At 37.3% G+C, this 20,503-nt stretch overlaps 1 protein-coding gene across 8 annotated transcripts in view; it reads right to left on the minus strand.

Moving 5' to 3' along the window:
* larp1b (La ribonucleoprotein 1B) overlaps nucleotides 1-20,133 on the minus strand; it is a 32,625-nt gene extending 12,492 nt beyond the window's left edge. For 3 of the 8 annotated variants that reach the window (XM_067615048.1, XM_067615049.1, XM_067615047.1), the window contains exons 1-11: nucleotides 19,365-20,133; nucleotides 15,440-15,501; nucleotides 11,853-11,909; nucleotides 10,136-10,370; nucleotides 8,181-8,354; nucleotides 6,914-7,039; nucleotides 5,141-5,306; nucleotides 3,269-3,413; nucleotides 2,901-3,078; nucleotides 1,392-1,567; nucleotides 1,170-1,244 (exon numbers count right to left, since the gene is read on the minus strand). In XM_067615048.1, the coding sequence (XP_067471149.1) occupies nucleotides 1,170-1,244; nucleotides 1,392-1,567; nucleotides 2,901-3,078; nucleotides 3,269-3,413; nucleotides 5,141-5,306; nucleotides 6,914-7,039; nucleotides 8,181-8,354; nucleotides 10,136-10,370; nucleotides 11,853-11,909; nucleotides 15,440-15,501; nucleotides 19,365-19,704 (1,734 nt within the window). In that variant the 5' untranslated portion in view covers nucleotides 19,705-20,133. The remainder of the gene's footprint in view (nucleotides 1-1,169; nucleotides 1,245-1,391; nucleotides 1,568-2,900; nucleotides 3,079-3,268; nucleotides 3,414-5,140; nucleotides 5,307-6,913; nucleotides 7,040-8,180; nucleotides 8,355-10,135; nucleotides 10,371-11,852; nucleotides 11,910-15,439; nucleotides 15,502-19,364) is intronic. The other 5 variants (XM_067615054.1, XM_067615053.1, XM_067615050.1 and 2 more) reach the window with 4 other exon arrangements.
* Nucleotides 20,134-20,503: the final 370 nt, after the last annotated feature.

Below are 20,503 nucleotides of genomic sequence, written 5' to 3' on the forward strand. Positions count from 1 at the left end.
CTCAGGACATCACTAATTTAAGGTTTAATTTACATCAAAAACTAGAAAAATAGGAATGACACCATGTTTTGTGGCCTTGATTGAGGTTAAAGGAATAAACACTTTTTAGGAGACCAGAAAAAGTCCATCATAATATGTGGCTACTTGTGACGCATCTGCAGAAAATCCCATAACGTTTAAAGTTTAAAAAGCTTGAATGGACCTAAATACTGTTTTTGACTGAAATGTGACCACAGCACTGAGTATCAAAACCTGTCGAGTACTAAATGTTGGCATTGAATGTGTTTATTCTTTAATCAGATAGTTCCCAATTAAAATCAACATTTTGTTAGTTTCAGTTTGTGGCCTTCAGGCTGCTTAACTTTAGACAACATTTAATAAAGAAAATCAAAGAAATTCTGCTTCTTTTGTTAAGATGAAATGAGGCTTTTGTAGAAAAACGAGCTGAAATAGTATTTTAAATGAGGTGTTGAAAAAAGTTTGTTTCACCAAACTACTACAGATACAAACATCTGAGGGAGAAATCATTTCTCATGTTGTAGGGTTATAACTAATGATTATTGACATTATCGATTAATCTGCAGATTATTTTCTCCATGAATCACTTGGTCAATCAAACATCAGAAAATCGTGAAAAATGCTCATCTCAGCAAAAGATGATGTCAACAAATATTATATATCAAATTTACAGTAATTTATGACCAAGAAAAGCAACATATTCTTCCATCTGAGAGCCTCAAACCTGTGAATATTTGACATTTTTGCTTAAAAAACGGCTTCAACAATTATTTGATTATCAGAATAGTCGCCGATTAATCGTTGTAGCTCTACATAAACTACACAGCAGATGGAGACATGATTGATGATCATCTACTAACAATAATATGTTAGACAAAAGGTCATATTTTGGAGAATGCTGGTTCTGGTTCACATGATGCAACGATTTTCCAGGAACAGATGATTGGTGACTTTTTTCACTTGAAATTTAAAAAGGTGAGATAAAGGTTTGAGAGACAAATAGACCCGATAAACAAGGTTCAGCAAATATGGAAAATGCAACGAGCAGGAAATAAGAGTCAGTGTTAGAAATGGAAAACATGAGAAGCACAGAGAGGAAAAAAGGGGGGAGAAGGAAAAGCTGTGATGGGTGACTGAGAGGAGTACTCAACTGCAGAGGGGAGGAGGTCGGGAAGAGGCTCTGAGGGAGGAGAGGAGTCGACGACACACACGTCATCGCTGACGTGCTGTCGGCCGAGAGATGAAGGAGAGAAAGGAGGGCGAACACAGACGGGGAAAAAAGATGAAAGTTAATGAGAAACAGGAAAAAAAAGGGGGATGATAGGAGAAATGAAAAATGGAAAGATCATAGGCCTGAAGCTGCCGATCAGTACCTTTCCCTTGCCGGAGGGCTGTCGGTGGCGTTTCTCCACCTGGATCCAGGCGTCGGGGGCGGGGGCGTCTTTGGAGGCGTCCGCGGCGGGGAGCGACTCCTTGCCGGAGGAGACGGGCTCGGCCGAGTCCTGAGGCTGCGCGGACTCGGGAGGAGTCTCCTTCGCGGGCGATGAAGCTGAAAGGCCCGTCACATCACACAGACACTCAGACAACCTTCAGCAGAGTTTTAACATCACACATCACGCTGTCGGCTCGCATTTAGGCGGCGAGGTGCTAAAGTCTGAAACGCTCGTCTCAACACTCGTTAAGATTCTACAGCTTTCAACTTGAAACCATGACATCAGAGAGAAGGAGAGTTAATATGGACGAGTATTTTACTAGTTCTTCCAGTTTGCTTTTCTATTCTGTACAAATTTATATTTATGTTTCTATGAAGCCAAGATGCACATTATGTTCACACTAGAGAAAGGCTGCAGCTAACAAGTATTTTCATTATTTATTACTCTGCAAATCATTCTCTTAATTAATCATTTTGTCTATAAAAAAAAAAAAAAGTGAAAAACTGCATTATAATTTCAGAGTCAAAGGTGACGTCTTCATATATTTTTGTTCGTTCAACAGTTCCAGTGATTATCTTAAACAGGAACACAGTTTATTATCATTTATAACAAAGAAAAACAATAATTTATTATGCAAAAATTAGAAAAATCTTATTGTTCAAGCTTTTCAAATGTGAATAATCGCTGCTTTTCTTTGTTCTCAATGACACTAAACTGAATCTCTTTGTCTTTTATCCTGTTGGTCTGACATAACAATTGCATTCTGGGAAACTGTGAAGAACATATTTTTACTATTTTCTGACATTTTATTAACCAAATAATTAATCTATTAATGAAAAGAGTAGTCTTTATATTAATAAACATTGAAACTAATCTTTACTTGCATACTAATTATTTAATAGAAGCAGCAAATCCTCTCAGAGGATTTTTGGCATTGTTGCTTGAAAAATGACAATTAGCGATTAGCAAATTATCACAACTGCTGCCCATTAATTTTCTTAAATAATGCTTTTAGCACCAGTTCCTACTCTTGAATAATTAACTCATGTACACAAATAATCAGTAATTAACAACTAGCACCTTTGACCTACGTAAGGATGAGACTAAAAGATGCTCTGCATTTTTTGTTATTGACAAAAATCCCATAAAAAGACCAAAACCAACATGTTTCTCAATATGTTCCCTCCACTGTCTGTGGCTCTCAGCCCTGAGCTCACTGGTTCCTACCAACAGACACAGATCTTTAAAAATACAAGTTTTTATTTTTAAAAAAGGCAAACCAACTTAGAAAGTGTCCTAACATTTTGTTATTGTAGTAAAGTATTTGGTATTGTGTTTTGTTACAGAGGAATGAGATCAGACTTTGGATAAACAGTTGATCAACTCATTGTTGGTTTTTGGTCTTTTGATGAAGTTTGTTTTCTCCATAAAGATGTCTTCTATACTGACCGGTCTTTGCAGAGTTGAGTGTCTGTCGAGGAACGAACTCGGGACAGTTGATGAGCTGAGAGAAGTCGGTGCGAGGGGAACCCACGACGGTGGGGACGGCGATGGGCCAACGCTCCGGGTCGGTTTTACAGCGAACCCTGTCGTCCACCAGCTCCACCTCCGTGCTGCTCTTCAGGGCCTGGAGAGCAGAAACACATACATCTTCACATCTCCAAACCCCCAGAGTATAGCCACGTCCCAGCTTTCATAAACCGAACTCATTATGGGATTAAAATGAAAACAAACACGCTTTTATATGTGAAGCTGCAGATCTCTGTGTACAAAAGTAAGTACGGAGTAAAGAGTGGACTTATCGACGATGCGATTACCTCGATGATGAGGCTGATGTCGGTGGTGAGGGCCTGGACTCTGTGGAAGCTGGCGATGAGGGAGATGGGGAGGAAGCCCTGCGCGTCCATCTTTCTCCTCAGGAAGAAGTCCCGCTCCAGGTTGTGGAGGCTGAAGTAGTATTCACTGCAGGAGGACAGCGTGATACGTTTAGTGCTCATCAGAAACATCAGTTTTTTAATTTAGTTTAATTATGTATTGCATCGATATCAAGTCACAGTGGTACAATTTGTGGTTCTGGAGGAGCTTTGTCAAGTCTGAGAAAACAACCCAGAAGACGTCACAGTGATGTCATTACGGTTATTTTAGTTTGGATTCGAAGAAAACAAATCTATAACAGAAACTGGAGGTTAGAGGTTTGAACTACAGTGGTATTTACTGGACGAGATGGTCTAACTGATGACGCCATCCAACAAAAGAAGTGAAAGTTCTCAAATGTTAAACTTTAATATAAACAGTCTAAAATCAGCAGAATATTTTAATTTCAATCAGAATATCTGATCAAAGAATAATAATTATGAATAGATTACAAATCTGATGACAGCTTCTAAACACAATTCTATAACTAATGATTATTTTCATTATCATGTTATTTGATGACTATTTTATTGATTAATCATTAAGTCCAGAGTTGTTAATTTATTTTCTTTTGATTTGAGTTGCAATGATTAGTCAATTGACAGAAAATTAATAACCATCAACTGTCAACTTTTAAGAGAAAAGATGCAAATCTAATCCAAAATTATCTGGTTGCAGTTTCTTAAATAAGAATCTTTTCTGGTTTCTTTATTCTTCTGTGACAGTAACTGAATATTTTTGGGTTGTGGACAAAATAAGACATTTGAGGACGTCATCTCGGGATTTGGAAAACAGTTCATCGACATTTTTCACCATTTTCTGACATTTAACGGACCAAACGACTAATCAATTCATTGAGAAAATAATTAAAAGATTAATTGATAATGAAAATAATCGTCAGTTGCAGCTCTGGTGACATATGGACACATTTCAGTCAATACCAAACAGTTCTAGTTAACAATAGAGAATAATTAGTAGAAGAGAAATTTAATTTAATTATGTGAATTAAAATTTTCATTTAAATGCTTCTGTAACCTTCAATAAATAGAGAATCTTCTGACTGTAGCAACAATCTTCAGACTAGAAAAGGTCTCTCTCCATGACTTGTCACACCATTTAAAGTCACCGAGCACACACACACACACACACACACACACACACACACACGTCTGTACGTCAGACTCAGCCTGCAGGCGGTGACGATTTGTCCTTTCATGTGGAGTAATGCTGGCCGAGTGAGCAGCCTGAATAATGCTGAGGAAGACGAGAGAAGAGAAGACAAGAATTTCATCCCCCCCCCCCCTCACTCCCTGAAACACAGTTTTTTTTTTTCTTTTTTACATTTCCTCGCTCAGGCCAGCGTATAATTCATCCGCTGTCCCCTCCGAGGCACTCAGACTATATTTAGGACTCTACCTCACCCTTCACTATTCTGAGTCTGCTTCTGCAACGAGGCCAGAGCTGTCAGTCAGACCCAGAGCGCAACGCTGCCCCCTGCAGGACAAAACCAAACCCAGAGCAGCCTTACAGACCTAACATGCTCAGGTCAGTTAGAGACACGCTTGCACCTCAGACCTGACTCCACAGGAATCTAAACCATGGAGATGATGGTCAAAATTAATAGGAATTTAATGGATAAATAACTGTAGTTGTGTTTTATGCATCTTGTTTAATCTCTGGACATTTAACGAGGTGGTCATGAGGGGAAATTGCAGAAATGCACCGCAGCCTACAAGACTCGTAAGAAAAGTTTAAAAAAAGAAACAAACGCTCACATTTGCCGTTTGATGTATTCCTTAAGAAGCTTTTCGTCCACTGTGTACATCTGGACTTTGCTGCCGTCGTCGTAGTAGTAAACCATGTTGTTGCCGAACTCTGTGGGGGCGTTGGAGCCGTCGGACGACTGAGAGTCCCGGTAGCTCTGAGAAAACTCATAACGGCCTGAAAAAGAAGGAGAAACAGGAAAAATAAGACAAGAATGAACACGGTAGAGAGCAGATCTCTGCCAGGCGTCTATGTGTTCTTATACAGATGTATGTAAATGTTTTAATAAAGTGTTTTTGTATTGTCTCATCCTGGGTTCACTTAACTGTATAAACTTAATAAGGAAACAATAAATGGGACGATAAATTAAATCTCAATTTAAACACTGTTATTTGTTTAGAACATTTTGTTATTTATTAAGAAGAAAAAGGAGAGTTGAATCTCACTCGGTTGTCCCTCCAGGCTCCCTTACAGTCAAGAAGGCGAGAGGATAACAAAAACAGGGATTTATTCATCTTGTATGGTGTTTAATTTTAGTGGATTATAACATATCAGGTATGGAATTAATCTGCAGATGCCCTGGCTCAAGATGAGATCAACTTATGTCTGTTTTTGAGCCATTATGAAGGCTAAAACGTGTCCTGCAACAGACTAAGTAAACCTTGTTTTTAGCCCAGCTGATTGCCAGAAATGCCTTTTTGCTATGTTGTAACGCATATCTTAAAATGGCGAGGACTGCTGAAAAGACGAAAGTCTAAGCTTTACTATTGACTCGTAAGGAATCGTGTTTATAAAATGGGTTTTTCAAAAATTGATAATCACCGCAGTCACAAGAGGTCATTGAGCATACAGTCATAAATAACTTATGAGGCTGATTAACTGCAGACAGATAAACACACGACCAAACACATGATCCCCTCCAGGTTTACACCTGGCAGAGATAAAAATACAAAAATCTTAAAATTGCAGAGCTCCTAAATTCATTTACTCTGATGGAAACTTTGTTCACTTGTCTGTTCCTAATGACGAGGGTTTGGACACAATGAAGGTAATCAGTAAATTAGTAATAATGTTTTCTATATTAATGGTAATAACAAAAGAACTGGTATGATGTTCAAAACTCTGTATTGTTAATATATAAGTACTTAAAAAAATACCTTATACTTTATAATAGATGATATAGCTGGGATTATTATACACTATACACTACTACAGCTAGTAGTATTTAAATTTTTACTACAGCGAGCACTGGCCTTTACTGCCTTACTGTATTATTGATGCTTGATTCAATCATCTTTTTAGTAGAAAGTATTTAAAATATAGATTTAAAAAAATATGTTTTATCCAAAAAACATGCAGAGAAAGTAGAATACTTCTGTCAGCCTGAGAGGTGAAACTCAGGGCAAAAAAACATCTAAAAACTTGCTGCTGCTCGTTAAGTTTCTTAATGTGGACGCAAAAGAACAACTGAAGTTAACTCAGATGACGATATGAACAGTTTTATCAACTCAGATCTTCTTTCAGCTGGATTTTGGGGGCTGGACAGTCAGAGAACACAGTTTAGATAGATTTTCTTACTAAAGTCTATCTGAAACTACTTTATATCTGCCAAAATAAACTCAAAGTTTTGCTGCAGTGAATTAATAAGAGAATTAAAAAAAGCAAAGCAGTTCAAACAAGATGAACATTTCAAGTAGGAGGATAAATAATTCTCTCCATTTGACAATCGTGTGTTCTGGGGTAACTAAAAAACAAACAAACAAACAAAAAACAAGAACACATGCCTCGTCCGCGACCTCTCCCGCGACCGCGACCTTTCCCTCTGCCTCGTATTCCTCCACGGACGCTGCCGCCGTCGCTTCTCACGCTGCCGGAATCGTCCCAGAAGTCCCGCTGTTCTCTCCTCCAACCTGTGGACAGGACGTTAAGATGTCAAATATTACAGAAAACTCATGTAGTCGGTTCCAATCCAGACAACTAAAAGACCATAGGTGGCTTCTTACAGGTGTATTAAATATAAAGAGGATTCATACATACATACATACATACATAATACTACTTTTACAAGATACATTACGCTCAGTGAAATATTTAAATGAACGGCATGAAAGGAAAATTCTAGTTTTTTTCTTGTTTTGTATTTAACAACCTGGATTTTTTTTTATTTTTGTCATGTTGGCCATCATTTCTATTGATTATTGGTAACATTTTATGCATCAAGTTAATTTGTAGGATCTGTTGATGCTGTAAAATCATCACAAACATCAATATATGTATATATATATATATATATGTATATAATATGTATCAAACCTTCATTTTTGCTGGATGATCGGAACAGTTGGTTCTCAAAAAGCGCAGAGACATTACAACCGTTTGATTTATTCAGACAGAACGACACGTTGAGTACAAGAAGGACAGATTTATAACGAGGACAAAAAAAACAAAACAAAACAAAACAGGATCATATTAACGCTACGAAGCCGACCTCGCTCTCACGTTGCATTTTTCATTTGCACATTAATCGTCAACGACAGAAAACCTTTTGAGAACCACTGATCTTTACATGAAAACTTGAACACCTGAAACATTGATGATCCAAAGTCTAAAAAAATACAAGATTTAAGTTTTTCATCGGGACGTTCAGCCAAGATTAATATGAATGTTTAATTTAGTTTTCTCTCCCAGACAAGTGTTGTCAAACTGATCATTTATCCGCCTCCACCTGTAAGCTGAGAGAACAAAAAGCCTTTCAATCGCTTGTCTGATGCAACAAAATTAAGAGACTAAACTTGTTGAAGGTTTTTGTTTGGTTAAAAGATCATCAAAGGTTATCAGAGGAGCTTTTAATCTGTAGATTTTAATCATGCTTTCATTGTGCCGTGTGTTAGTATGAGAAGCAGCTTGCAGACATTAACAAAGACAGATGGCAGAGGAGGAGAAGCGGTGAGTAAACATGAAACGATATCAGCGAGCAAACAGCGAACCAACGAGCGAAGAAGTAAAAAAAAAAAAAAACAGAGACTGAAGGTGGGGACAGAAAACACTTACTCCTGTTGCTATCATGCGCCCTGTTATTATGGAGCGTGTGATTGGGCGACGTGGGGTCAGGTGAGTCGCTGTTGGGCTCTGTTTCCGAGCGCGTCGGGCCCCCGCCGGGCGTCTTGGCGCCGTCCTCCCGGGACACTTCCTCCAGCGGCAGAGAAACCCACTTACGTTTGTTACCTAGCGATGATTGCACACCGAGAACAGAGCTTGAAGAGTTTCGTTCCAAAACGCTGGAAATTCATTTTTTGGAACAATTTAAATAAAAACAACTAAAAAAAAAAAAAAAGAGTTCATCATTCTGCATCTAAAATAAAAAACAAAAGGATCCTCGGCAACACATGGTCGACACATGTTTCTCCTCAAACACCTCATTAAGAAGAAGAAAAGCTGTTTACATGACAAACAAAATGAACCACAGGTGAAAACTTAAAGCCTGTGGACGGTTTTATGACAACACTGATGAAGCGATCGGCTTTCTGAGGTAAATTAATTCCTAAAAAACCTGAAATATGCAAAGATTGAGAGTGAAGTCGATCAATATCACTTTCAGGGTCATAAAGACGAATGATGACATGTTTCCAACTAGAATGTGCTTTATTACAACATACTGTAGGTTGAACCTTTAAAAAAAAAAAAAAGGGTTGCAACTAACAATTATTTTAATTGATGGATTAATGGAATAATTGTTTGGTCTATAATAAGTCAGGAATCAGCTGATATCCCAATTTCCTTCAGTATCAAATCTTCAAATTACTCGTTTTGTCCAACCAACAGTTCAAAAAACCCACAAATGTTAATTTACTGTCACATGAGACAAAGAAAATCAGCCAATCTTCATAATTAAGAAGCTTCAACTGGGGAATTTTTGGCATTTTTGCCTTAAAAAAATACTTGACAATGAATTGATTATCCAAATAGTTGCCAATTCATTTTCTGTCAATAAACTAATCGATAAATTACAACTAATTCTTTCAACTCTACTTAAACATTTCTAATTTATTATTAGATTTATCATTAATGATAGTGAGATTACTAACATCACCAGCGAGATTGACTTTTCAATCCTGTTTGCAGGAAAATTCTTACTAAAATTTATCAATGAAATTTGGTGTAAAGTTGAGCTGTGAGACAAACTACTAAGTTTTTTGGCTTTTTTGAATATTTCTTATATTTTCTAATGAACTAAATGACAAAACCTGCCACACGTATCTAATGATTGTCCATCGTCATGTGTATGATGATGATGCAGATCCAGGTGAATATTAAAAGATTTTAAAATGTATTTAAATTAACACATTTAAAGCTTTTGTGCATCCTGGCAGAGGTAGACTGTCTCTTCTCTTAGTCATTTTAAGTCAACTCAAACATTTTATTCAACATTTTCCAACTTTTTTCACATCAACAAACTTGTTGGAGTCTATTGGTGGATTATCTCGTCTCATTTTGGAACAAAACTCTTCACTTCATCTCTGGTTTAGTCACTGATGAAGACGAGTGTCTCTTACTCGCCTCCACTGAGGTCGGTTCCTGTTATTTCTCTTCTTTTAAAATAAATAAATAAATAAATAAATAAATAAAAAAAGATGGGAGTGAATCAGTGAAGAGCAACACGTATGATTATCACAGCAAAAAGGTACCACAGGACATGCACCAATCAGCAATTACCAACAATGATCAATATAGTTATTGACATGCTCATTTTTAATGCAAAAGAAATCAAGGATACAAATCATCGCTGTCCGATGAAAAACATTTCCAAATGTAGTTAAAGCAGATTTTTAAGTGTATATAATCATTAAAAACCCAATCAGATCATCTTAATTGATGTAAAGTTTAAAAATCGACGTATCAAATATTTTCACGTGACAGCGAAGAAATGCTCATTAAAATCAAACTGGATCTGATCCGCAGGATGCCGTTCGACATGCTTTATTTACTCAAGAAGAAACACTCCTCACCCTCACCTCCTCTCTTCTTCAGGCCGGCGCTCTTGGCGTCCTGTCCCGGCTTGGACTCTCCGTCTTTGGGCAGCTCTCCCAGCGGGTCCAGCTGAGCCTCCTGGTTCTCTTTGCTCTCGCCGCCGTCGTGGCTGCTCTCCGACTTCCTGTCCGGTCTCTCCCTCCTCTTCTCCTTCTCCCTGCGTGAGGAGGAAGGAGGCTTCTTTCCGTTGTTGTTGAGGACATTTTGTTGTTGCTGGGAGAGAGAGAGAGAGAAAGATCAGCTTTTAATTATACTTTTAGGAGGATGATTAAACGTCATGTGGCCTTTTTTTTTTTTTTTTTTTTTAATTCTTACTCATTTCTCTGTTTTAATTCGGTTGCATCTGCTTCTCGTGTGCCGTTTGTTCCTTTTTGTAAAAGTCACTTACTTGGAAAGAAAAATTCCAAGGTCTCAAAATGGAAATGTATCAAAGTTGACCTACAGATGACTCATTTTTACTGCTGAGAAATGATCGTTGGTTAACGTCGTCCAATTTTAGATGTACAGTTGCAATTCTTGTCAGGACGAGAACAAAAATCAACTTTCAAGGCCGTCGACTCATTTTAAAAACCTTTCGAGGAAACGAGACATCCTCAAATTATAAAAGTCGAACCAAATCACAAAAAATAAACTAGAATCAGTTCTTCTATCAGCTCTTCAGTGTCTACAGTCTTTATTCATCATGACTATTTTTAGTAGAAAAGCTTAAACAGGGACATGTTGTTTTAACCTGTTTTAATGGGGTTTTTTGCAAATAAACTAATAAATAAAAAAAATTTAAAAAAATCACTGAAAAACTTAAATCAACAAATTTTGGTTTATCGGTTAAATTTTAAAGCTTTAAAGTTTAGCATGTTTGTTTTTTCACTGGTGTCCTGAAAAGTAGGAAATGTTGCTTTGTGGTTTCTGTTTTTATTTCAGATTGTTTTAGAGACGAGGAAACGTCTTTCAGCTGCTCTTAAGAAGAGGAAAAAGGAAAAAGTTCCTTTAAAGAAGTAAAACTCACTTTCAGTCCTCCTATTTAGCATTTATAAGAAGTACACAAACATTTTGAGAAATTTATAACACACTATAATGCATTTATCAGCAGATAAAGGACTTTTTTTAGTATTTATTAATGTTTTACTATATTCAGTCATTCATTATCTGTTTATACATCAGAGTTATGCTTTAAAAAACAGTTTAAATGTTTGTATTCTGCTTATAAATGTTAAACAGGTGGAGTTAAAGTGAAGTGTTGCCCTGAAGAGCCTTAATTTAATGAACCTTAGACATAATTTTTTAAAAACAGATTGATTACACCTGGTACTCCATGTAGACATCACACAGGAAGTAACATTACGCCACAGTGGCAGAGGTTAAGGCTATTTTTTTCTTTTCTGTGATTTTTTTCTTTCAACTTCAAGACATAAAGTGCCCTGGATGAACATTTGGCAGTTTCTTTAAAGAAAATTTGGACTTTTAACAGTTTTGAACCAGATTATTAGAGCAGAGCTGAATTTTTCAACATCACTGGATGTTTTTAGTGCTCCATCTAGTGAGCAGAGATCAGAAAAACTGTTTCATGACCAGTCTGTTCAGGAAAAGGTGGCAGAAACCAAACAAAATGAGATTCAACCAGCTTCTCTCAACACACACACACACACACACACACACACACACACACACACACACACACACACACACACGTCGTACCTCTTTGGCCAGTTCACCAGGTGTGGGCCAGTTTGTGATGTCACTGAAGTCACTCGACTGTAAGAAAAGAGGAAAAAAACAGAAGAGATTAATAAAGATTCGTCATTTCAGGCTTTCACAGATCGATCGGGACTCATTTCAGTCATTTAAAAACATCGTGTGTGTGTTTGAGGGACAGGTCGAGTTCAAGTGTCCTTCTGGTAGAAACCAGCGGGGAGGAAAAAGGAGGTCAGTGCTCCGTCTGCAAACAACAAACGACAAACAGGCCGAGTCGCTTTCCACCGATGTGGGTGTTGTAAATTTGGACAAACTGATATGAGATCAAGGTTAGACGGACGAGGTTACAGTCGGAGCTGCGCAGTAAGGAGGCCAGAAAACATTAAATACTGTAATACTGATGTTTTAAAACACAATTAAACTACAGCAGTAACAACCAAAAGATAATTTATTGTGTTTTTGATACTAAAATGTTGGATCACACCAAATTTCATTCTAGATTTTGATAACTGATTAATCGTTTTAGTCGTTCTTTAAGCAAAAATGCAAAGATTTGCTGCTTTTATGTGTTTTATATGATTATAAATTGAATATTTGGGGGTTTTAAACTGTTGGTCGAACAAAACAAGACATTTAAAGACGTCGCCTTTGACGTTGATGAAATTTAAAAGCCATTTTTCACCTTTATATTTTATAGACTAAACAATTTAATCATGAAAATAATTGTTAGTTGCAGCCTTAAGGGTATTTTAGCTTTTACACAACTCTCACTGATGCATGTGAACTGGCTGAAAACTTGGCACAAGTTAATTTAATTTAAGGGTTAATTTTTGATGTATAAACTTAAAAACGTAATGTTTAAAAATCTGCATTTGTCTGAAAATATAAACCTGCTTCTCTGCTGCATTTCCAACTATTATTAATGTATAAAATAACATCAGAAAACTTTAATAACTTGGATTTTTGGGGTTTTTTTGTGACTCTGAGTGATTACATAATGCATCATGAGTTGTGCCTTAATGGAGAATTAAAATCATAATTAAAAAAAAACCTGTGATGGTTTTGGCCACTAGTAGCGCTATTGAGCAATGTTTTTTATGAGTGGGTCCCCATTTTGTTTGAATCCTGCACACTCATGAGGACGCACATATATGCGCACACACACACACACACACACACACACACACACACACACACACACATACAAGCATGCAGGTTACAACAGGGCCCCCTGCTAACAGCAGTACATGTGCTCCTAAATGAAAAAAAAAAAAATTTAGGAGCACACAAAGACATTTAGGAGCAGAGTGAAAAATATTAAAGTAACACAGAGGCTGTAGTGTGTGTGTGTGTGTGTGTGTGTGTGTGTGTGTGTGTGAGGGGGGGGGGGGAGTGTCAGTATGTAGCTGTAGTCCTGCTGTTTATCATGTTAGTATTGCCCTCGTCAGCCCTGAATATCTTGTAAAGCTCTGAATGCAGTAGAGCAGAGTTAGTTATATACCAGCGTGTGTTGCATTTACTGCCACAGAAAAGGAATAAATCTTGTTTATTTATTAGCACGACGTCGCTGTTCTGCCGTCTCTTATCAGACATGCTAACGCTACCAGCAGCTTTGTTTGAGAGGGACAAACTGAGGCTACAGTTAGCAGTGTGCTGATATTTACACTTCTAATGTACTGTTATGTACTGTTAATAACCATTATCTGACTATTAAATACTAGCTTTTAAAAGATTAGCAGCGGGGAGATAAAATATTATGGTTGGTTGTAATCTTTACTCGCACACTTTGCTCTCAAATTATTTTTCCGGTTCGCAAATATCTATTTTTAGGGGCAAATACTCGCACTATATAGAGTCCTGCACAAGACGTACGAGACTACAGCGGGTTTCTGGTTATTTCACTGGTTGACACTTGGTGGCAGTAGTGAGATAAAAAACACAGAAACGTGTCAACAAAAGCAAAAAAAGAAGACGACCGCTAGCTAGCAAAACCAACAACCAACATTTAATTACAATTCATCCTCTGCACTACAATAAAAAAATAGTTTTATTTTTATAACTTATTATTTATTAATCCTTTTATATAATTTCTATTTTTGTGAGTAGCATTAAGCGACTAAAAACTACATTTTATATACAATCTTGTGTTGTAAAATGATAATAAATGAATGTTAAATTATTGAAATGTCAGTTTTGCAAATGTTTTATGGGGAAGGAAAAGCACTCGACATGTTTGTTGGACTTCAGGGAAACACGCAACATGTTTCGATGAAAGCTGGATCTAAATATAATTTTTGTTTGTTTACAAGAAAACACCACAGGACACCTTTAACTCATCAGACGTCACTGATGAAACTAACTGTTGACCAAGTTTCTAAAATATGAATCAAGTCAGAAATAAACATAATGTTCAAAATAAGTTAATGTTGTAGATCTTTAACTGTCACATGCTGAAGATATATCATGTGTATAATAGCTGTATTAGATTTACTGTAACATTTGGGGAAAAAACATAAATCACAATATGTAGAAGTGCACAATAATTTAATATTATCTTTTATTTAATTTCAGCTGAATCATATCATAATGGTGTAATATAACCTTAACATTTACAAATTTCTGTTATTGAAATTAATGACTGAGTAGATTGTAATGTAAAAAATAGTTTTACATGTTTTTTTACACAAAGAATTTGGTCTCATATGTGGAGCAAAGTTCATTCCTCTGAGGATTATTTTTTGTTTGCAATATATTGTTGTTTTGGAAAAAAATATCCACATTATTATTATATCTGTCAGCCTTAACAGTGTGTGATTACTGTGCAGCTTTAGTGTAAACTGTAACCTTTTACACGTGACTTTGACCATGAAAATGTTGACAGTTTGCGTTCCGGGTCATCAAGGTACATGTGGGAAGGTCAAGACCTGTCAGCTTAGTGAGTCCCTCTCTGACTGCATGAAGTAAATTTAATTTTAATTAAAAAAAAACAAAAAACATCAAAAACACGTATTCACTCTGCTGACTCACTAACTGACAACTTTATTTTCTTTTTCTAAGATGTCAACACTTCCTTTGTTCCAAAAATCCTCATTTAAAGTTAATAAACTGTCTTTATTTACATTTCTCTCTCTATTATTTTGTTCCTTTCCGACGACCGGGACTTGAAATGATTGCTGTGGAAAAACTGGTTGGAAAAGCAAACAAAATAACACAACAGCAGCTTAAACCGGCTAAGATTTGGCTGGTGGCAGATGTTCATTTCCCAGCCTGCACGTCAGGATCGGGCAGAAGTTTAAACAGAACCTCAAAAGAGCCAAAACATGTTGGTTTATTTACAGCTGGGAGACTGACAACCACCACTCACAACTTCAAATTGGGTTTTGTTTTTTTTTTACTAAAAGCTCAATTAAAACACATAAAATTTATACGTTTACTGAGATATTAAACAACAGAACAAAGTGGCAACATGTGCTTTTTATTCAGTGTTGCTGTGGGATTAATTAGGACATAATGATCACACTAAACCTGTTTTTTTAGACATTTAACAAAAACATTACTTAAAAACATAAAAAATAAAGACAATGAATTACCTTGCTGGATTTTCTCGTTCTGGGCTTGCTGGCACGGACGACTTTCAGAGCATTTTGTTGATCTGCAGATACAGAATCAATAAGTGACATCATCATATTTAACAGACAAAGGCCTGAATCCACGAGGTAACAGTCAGACTTTAACACCAGCAGCGAGCAGGTTGCTGAACACTAGAGTCAAAAAAAATAATCATCTACTCTAGCATGCTATGCTGTGTTTGTGCAGCGTTTGGATTTTCTGTCAGTACAGTAAGACTAAATATCCTCCCCTCCCCTCCCCAAAAGGGACAGAGTGACTGAACGAGTTGAGGGTGTTTTGTGTACAACCGGCAGCGGGATGTGGCTGCGTCTCTCCCTGCAGGCAGCTGGCTGCAGCTCTGGGAGTGGCCCGCTGCAGCCTGACAGTCCCTATCGCTCTGCAGAGGATGGTCGGCTCGATAAGAGACGCAGGGCCGAGGCGTCCACATGAATGGGTGTATGCCTGACTGAGCCAGCAGACGTCCACCCCACCGAGCTGGTTGTACAGTAACACTGTAAAATGATGCCTGTGCATTTCAAATATAGCCTCCCCCCCCTCCCTCTACCCCCCCCCCCCCCCCCCCCCCCCCAACCGGTCACTCTGTACTCTTCGACACACATTCACAACTCAAACTCAGTTGGCTCGTGTTGACTTAAACTATACAAAGCTGCTGTTTCATTTCAGAGCCAAATGTCACACATATATATAAATAAATAAATAAATAAACATGATCACAAGTTACAAATATTAATTATCTAACAATGAATCTTTTCAATATATTCTTAAATGTGGACTGTTTTTGTTAATTTCAATACTGATTAGTTCAATGAGTTCGCTGATCATGTTGTCAGAAACTTAATCAATACAATTCCGATATCTGCCGATTATTAAAGGGGAACTCCACAAATTTAGAGCTGCACTTCCATAAAGTTCAGGGGGACTTCTAACAAACAAAAACAAAAAAAAAATAGTAAATATTGAAGCAGACCAGGCTGTTATTCCAACTTTTAGTCGTTAGTTTTAATTAGTTTCCAACCAGAAACTCCGGTTCCTACATTTCCCTAAATGCAACTTGATAGCGGTAGCTTCTTTAAACCCTCCCTGCCTGATCATCACCCACATATTTCAAAACTACAGAGCCCCATTTTGTAACACAGGCTTTCTGCTATAAAAGTTAAAGTCTCGATCACTATGACATCACTATGACATCATCATGGTTATTTTGACATTTTAAGCTTCATCAGAGCGACAGAAGAAATGATGAACACTGGATTTAATGTTTAAAACTGGTAGAGTTCCCCTTTAATTTTTGATATTGATCAGGTAAAAATAAAAATGTTTTATTTTCTAGTTACAGATATCAAAAAGTTGCTTGTTTTAGAGCTGAAACGATAGTCGATCAACAGCACATCAACCATTTTTATAATCAATTTGTTATTAAAGTTATTTATCAAGCAAAAATGGTAAATATTTACTGGTTCCAGATTCTCAAATGTGAGGATTTGCTTTTGTCGTCCATTTTATACATTTATAAGTCGAATATCTTCAGGTTTTGGACTGTTGGTCGGATTTGAAGACGTTTCCTTTCAGCTTTGAGAACTTCTAATCGACATAAATGATCCGTTGATTTAATCACTTAATTATTTGTCATTTTACAAGCAGAATAAATATAATATTCTCTGGCTCTAGTTTGTCAATTGTGAGCCTTTTCTTCATCTTATGTGATATTAATTGAATAGCTTATATTTTGAGGTTTTTGACTGTTGTTTGGACATAATAAGAACATTTATCAGCTTTATTGGTTCTACTGATCTTCTCCATTTTATATCACAGGAGATTTTTATATCTTTGGGTTTTGGACTGTCATTTAAAGACAAAACAAGACGTTTATCTGACATCACATGTGGATTTGAGAACTTTTGATGGGCATTTTTACACTTTTTTATGTCAGTTAATAAATTTTACAAACAATCTGTCAATTAATAAGAAAAATCATGTGTATGTTCATTATTTTTTGCTGTTGTTTAAATTGTCATTTTATTTTGCTTTATGGAGAACTTTATGTATCAGAGGTGCTATATAAATTTAAATTATTATCAATGATTGATAATGAAAATAATTATTTACACATCCGACTTGTTTTTCACTGTAACATATTATTCTGAATTGAATCTGGACTTGTGCAACTTGTGAGGAGCGATTGCCCCTATTTATGCAATGAATTATGTTTGCAAAGTAATGATTAGTTTTGTTATTGATTAATTGGCCAATTATTTTTAGAATTAATATTTTGTCTCTAAAATATCAGAAAATAATGAAAAGATATTTTTAACTTCAAAGAGTCAAAGGTAACGTCTTCAGATGGTTTTTTTTTGTCTGACCAACTGTCCAAAACTCCAAATATTCAGTTTCATACTGCGTCCAATGAAGAAATACAGAATATTCTCACATTTAAGAAGCTGAAACCAAATTTTTGTCATTTTTGCTTTTAAAGAAATTGACAATATTGATTACTTTTCTGTCGATTGACTAATTGGTTAATCGTAATTGTTGTAGCTCTACGATGGATGATAGTTTAATTTATTAATTATCAATTGTCAAAATACTAATCATCAACTATTCTGATAATCAAATAATCAGTTTGGTTTATATTTAAGGAAAAATGCGAAGCGTTTGCTGGTCGCAGCTTCCTAAATGTGTCCTACATGATTATATTTGTATTTTGGCCTGTTGATCAGTCAAAACTTGACATTCAAAGACGTCACTGTGGGCTATAAAATCTTATAACAGGCTTGTTTAAAAAAATATATTTTACAGACAAAATGATTTATCAAGAAAATATTCATCAGATTAAATCGATAAGCAGCTCAAAACTAATAACTGGATTCATCCAAAGTAAATATAATTAGTAATATAAAAACAAAAAGAAAGACATTTGGTTTTATTCCAGAAGCCGCCATACTTGAAACAGTCATTTTATCTCTAGTATAGACTGATAAATGTACTTTCACTTGGATATTACTTATTATCATGTTGGACATTACTGACCAGCTACAAACCAGCCACTGCCATTAATCCATGTCTGTTTAAACTATTTCTAACACTGTCATATTTGTATTTTTTAGATATTTTTTATGTGTGGAAATAAACTGTTTGTATGTAGTTTGCTAACTTGCCTGCCTCAAACTGCCCCTTGAGGGACGAATAAAGTATTTCTGAATTGAACATATCAATGACTTTAAGACCTCAAGTCTACTTTAACACCTGTGCAGCCACCTTGTTCACATACTTGTGCTTTCACTAGTGACAGTGAAGAACTGGCTGGTGGGAGGAACTGCAGGCTGCCAGGCCATTGGACATGCAAAACGTGTCTTTACAGCAGCAGGAGCAGCTAGCCTGGTTGTCTTAGCTTATACTGTCTTTCTAGCTTTCTGAACACTGATTCAACCCTGCGGCACAAACTTGAGGGCTGATTTTGGCTCAGTTTGTGCTTCCCCTGTGTTGTATTTGATCACTGTGACACTGGCACCCTAAAAAAGGGGGGAAAGCGGTGTGAGAGGTAGCTGGTAGTAGCTAAAAGAAGTAGCAGTTGTCAGCAATCAACACGTGGTGCTCCGGAGCAATCCGAGCACAGGGGGGGATGGGGCAAATATGCCACCATCAACACCTCCTGACTGTGCTGACATTCAACTTTATGCACTTCATTCAACTCTAAAAAAGCCCAAATGAGGTGTGACAGACACGTGTGGTGGAGATTTAAGTGGATTTTCCTGCAGGGAAGCTGTCAAAATGCTGCAGCAACGTGCTCAGACGCTGCTTGGAGGAGCTGAGAGCTGAGCTGTGACCATATTGTAAAGTTCAGACAATCTGTTTCTCATGTGGGGAAATTAAAAACTCTCTCCTCACCTTTCTCCTGGGAGCTGATGCTGTTGCTCGGCACTCTGCCCGTGGTCCTCTTCGTCCACGGGTTGACTTTCGGCGGCGGAGCTTCCACAACTTTCCTCTTCACCGTCTCCACAGCCGAGTCAGCGTTGCTGCTTTGGTCGTTTTCTTTATCGTTTTCTTTGCATTTCTTGTGCGTGTCCGCTGCCTCCGAGCTGTGGCCATCTGCCAGCTGCTTCTCCGAGCCTTTCTGCCCCGGTTCTTCTTGCTCTCTGATCGGTTTCTCGGACTTGTTTTGGTTGTTCTCCTCCTTGGCTGCTGTCAAACCGGAGTCAAACTGACTGCTCTCAACCTCGGTGGACATCCTGCTAGTTTCCTAACAGCGCACAGTGTTAAATCCAGTGTGAATTTTTGGTCCTTGCTCTCTTATCCCAGAGAAAAGTCGTGAAAAGCTCAGGGGGTGACCACATCCACAACTTGAGGTAAACAACTTTTTTGGGCTGGACCTCGCTAGCCAGCTAGCCAAGTAGCTTCTGAAGCTAACTGTTAGCTAAGGCTAGCGACCATGCAGAAGTCAGCGAGCCCGAGCTAAATGTTGCTATTTCCCTCCCGGTTCGACAGTTTCATACCAACAAGTAGTTACCTCTGAGTCTGTAGTCGGTCACCATGTAAACGACACGCGTTGATCGGGATCACCTGCGAGTTTCTGTAACTTTTTTAACAGCTACTACAGCGACCTCCTCTCTCCGTCTCTGGTTTCTACTCCACGCTACCAGAGAAGAGCTCCACCAGTAAACAGTGACTCTGCTGCCCCCGGCGGCCACACGGCGGTACTGCAACACACATGTTCACAACTTCATTTTATGGCACTTTGACTGTAACACAGAATAAATACAAACAATACATGTGTAACATTTTGAGGGAGAAAATCCATTTATTTAAGAAAAGGGAAAATCTATAACTACGGTGAAAGATTATATTGAGAATAAGAATATGTCTAATTGGCAAAATGTGCTTAGGCAAGGACTAGGGCTCATAATTTTTCATGTCAGTCCAATAGTCAGGAGCCCAAATGAACTTTGACACATGTTTCTCTTGCCGTAATCATTCCTCCTGTTCATACTGATCATTAGAAGATCCCTTCATAATGCACTTACATTGTA

Source organism: Thunnus thynnus, chromosome 16 (assembly GCF_963924715.1).
Source record: "Thunnus thynnus chromosome 16, fThuThy2.1, whole genome shotgun sequence".
NCBI lineage: Eukaryota > Metazoa > Chordata > Actinopteri > Scombriformes > Scombridae > Thunnus > Thunnus thynnus.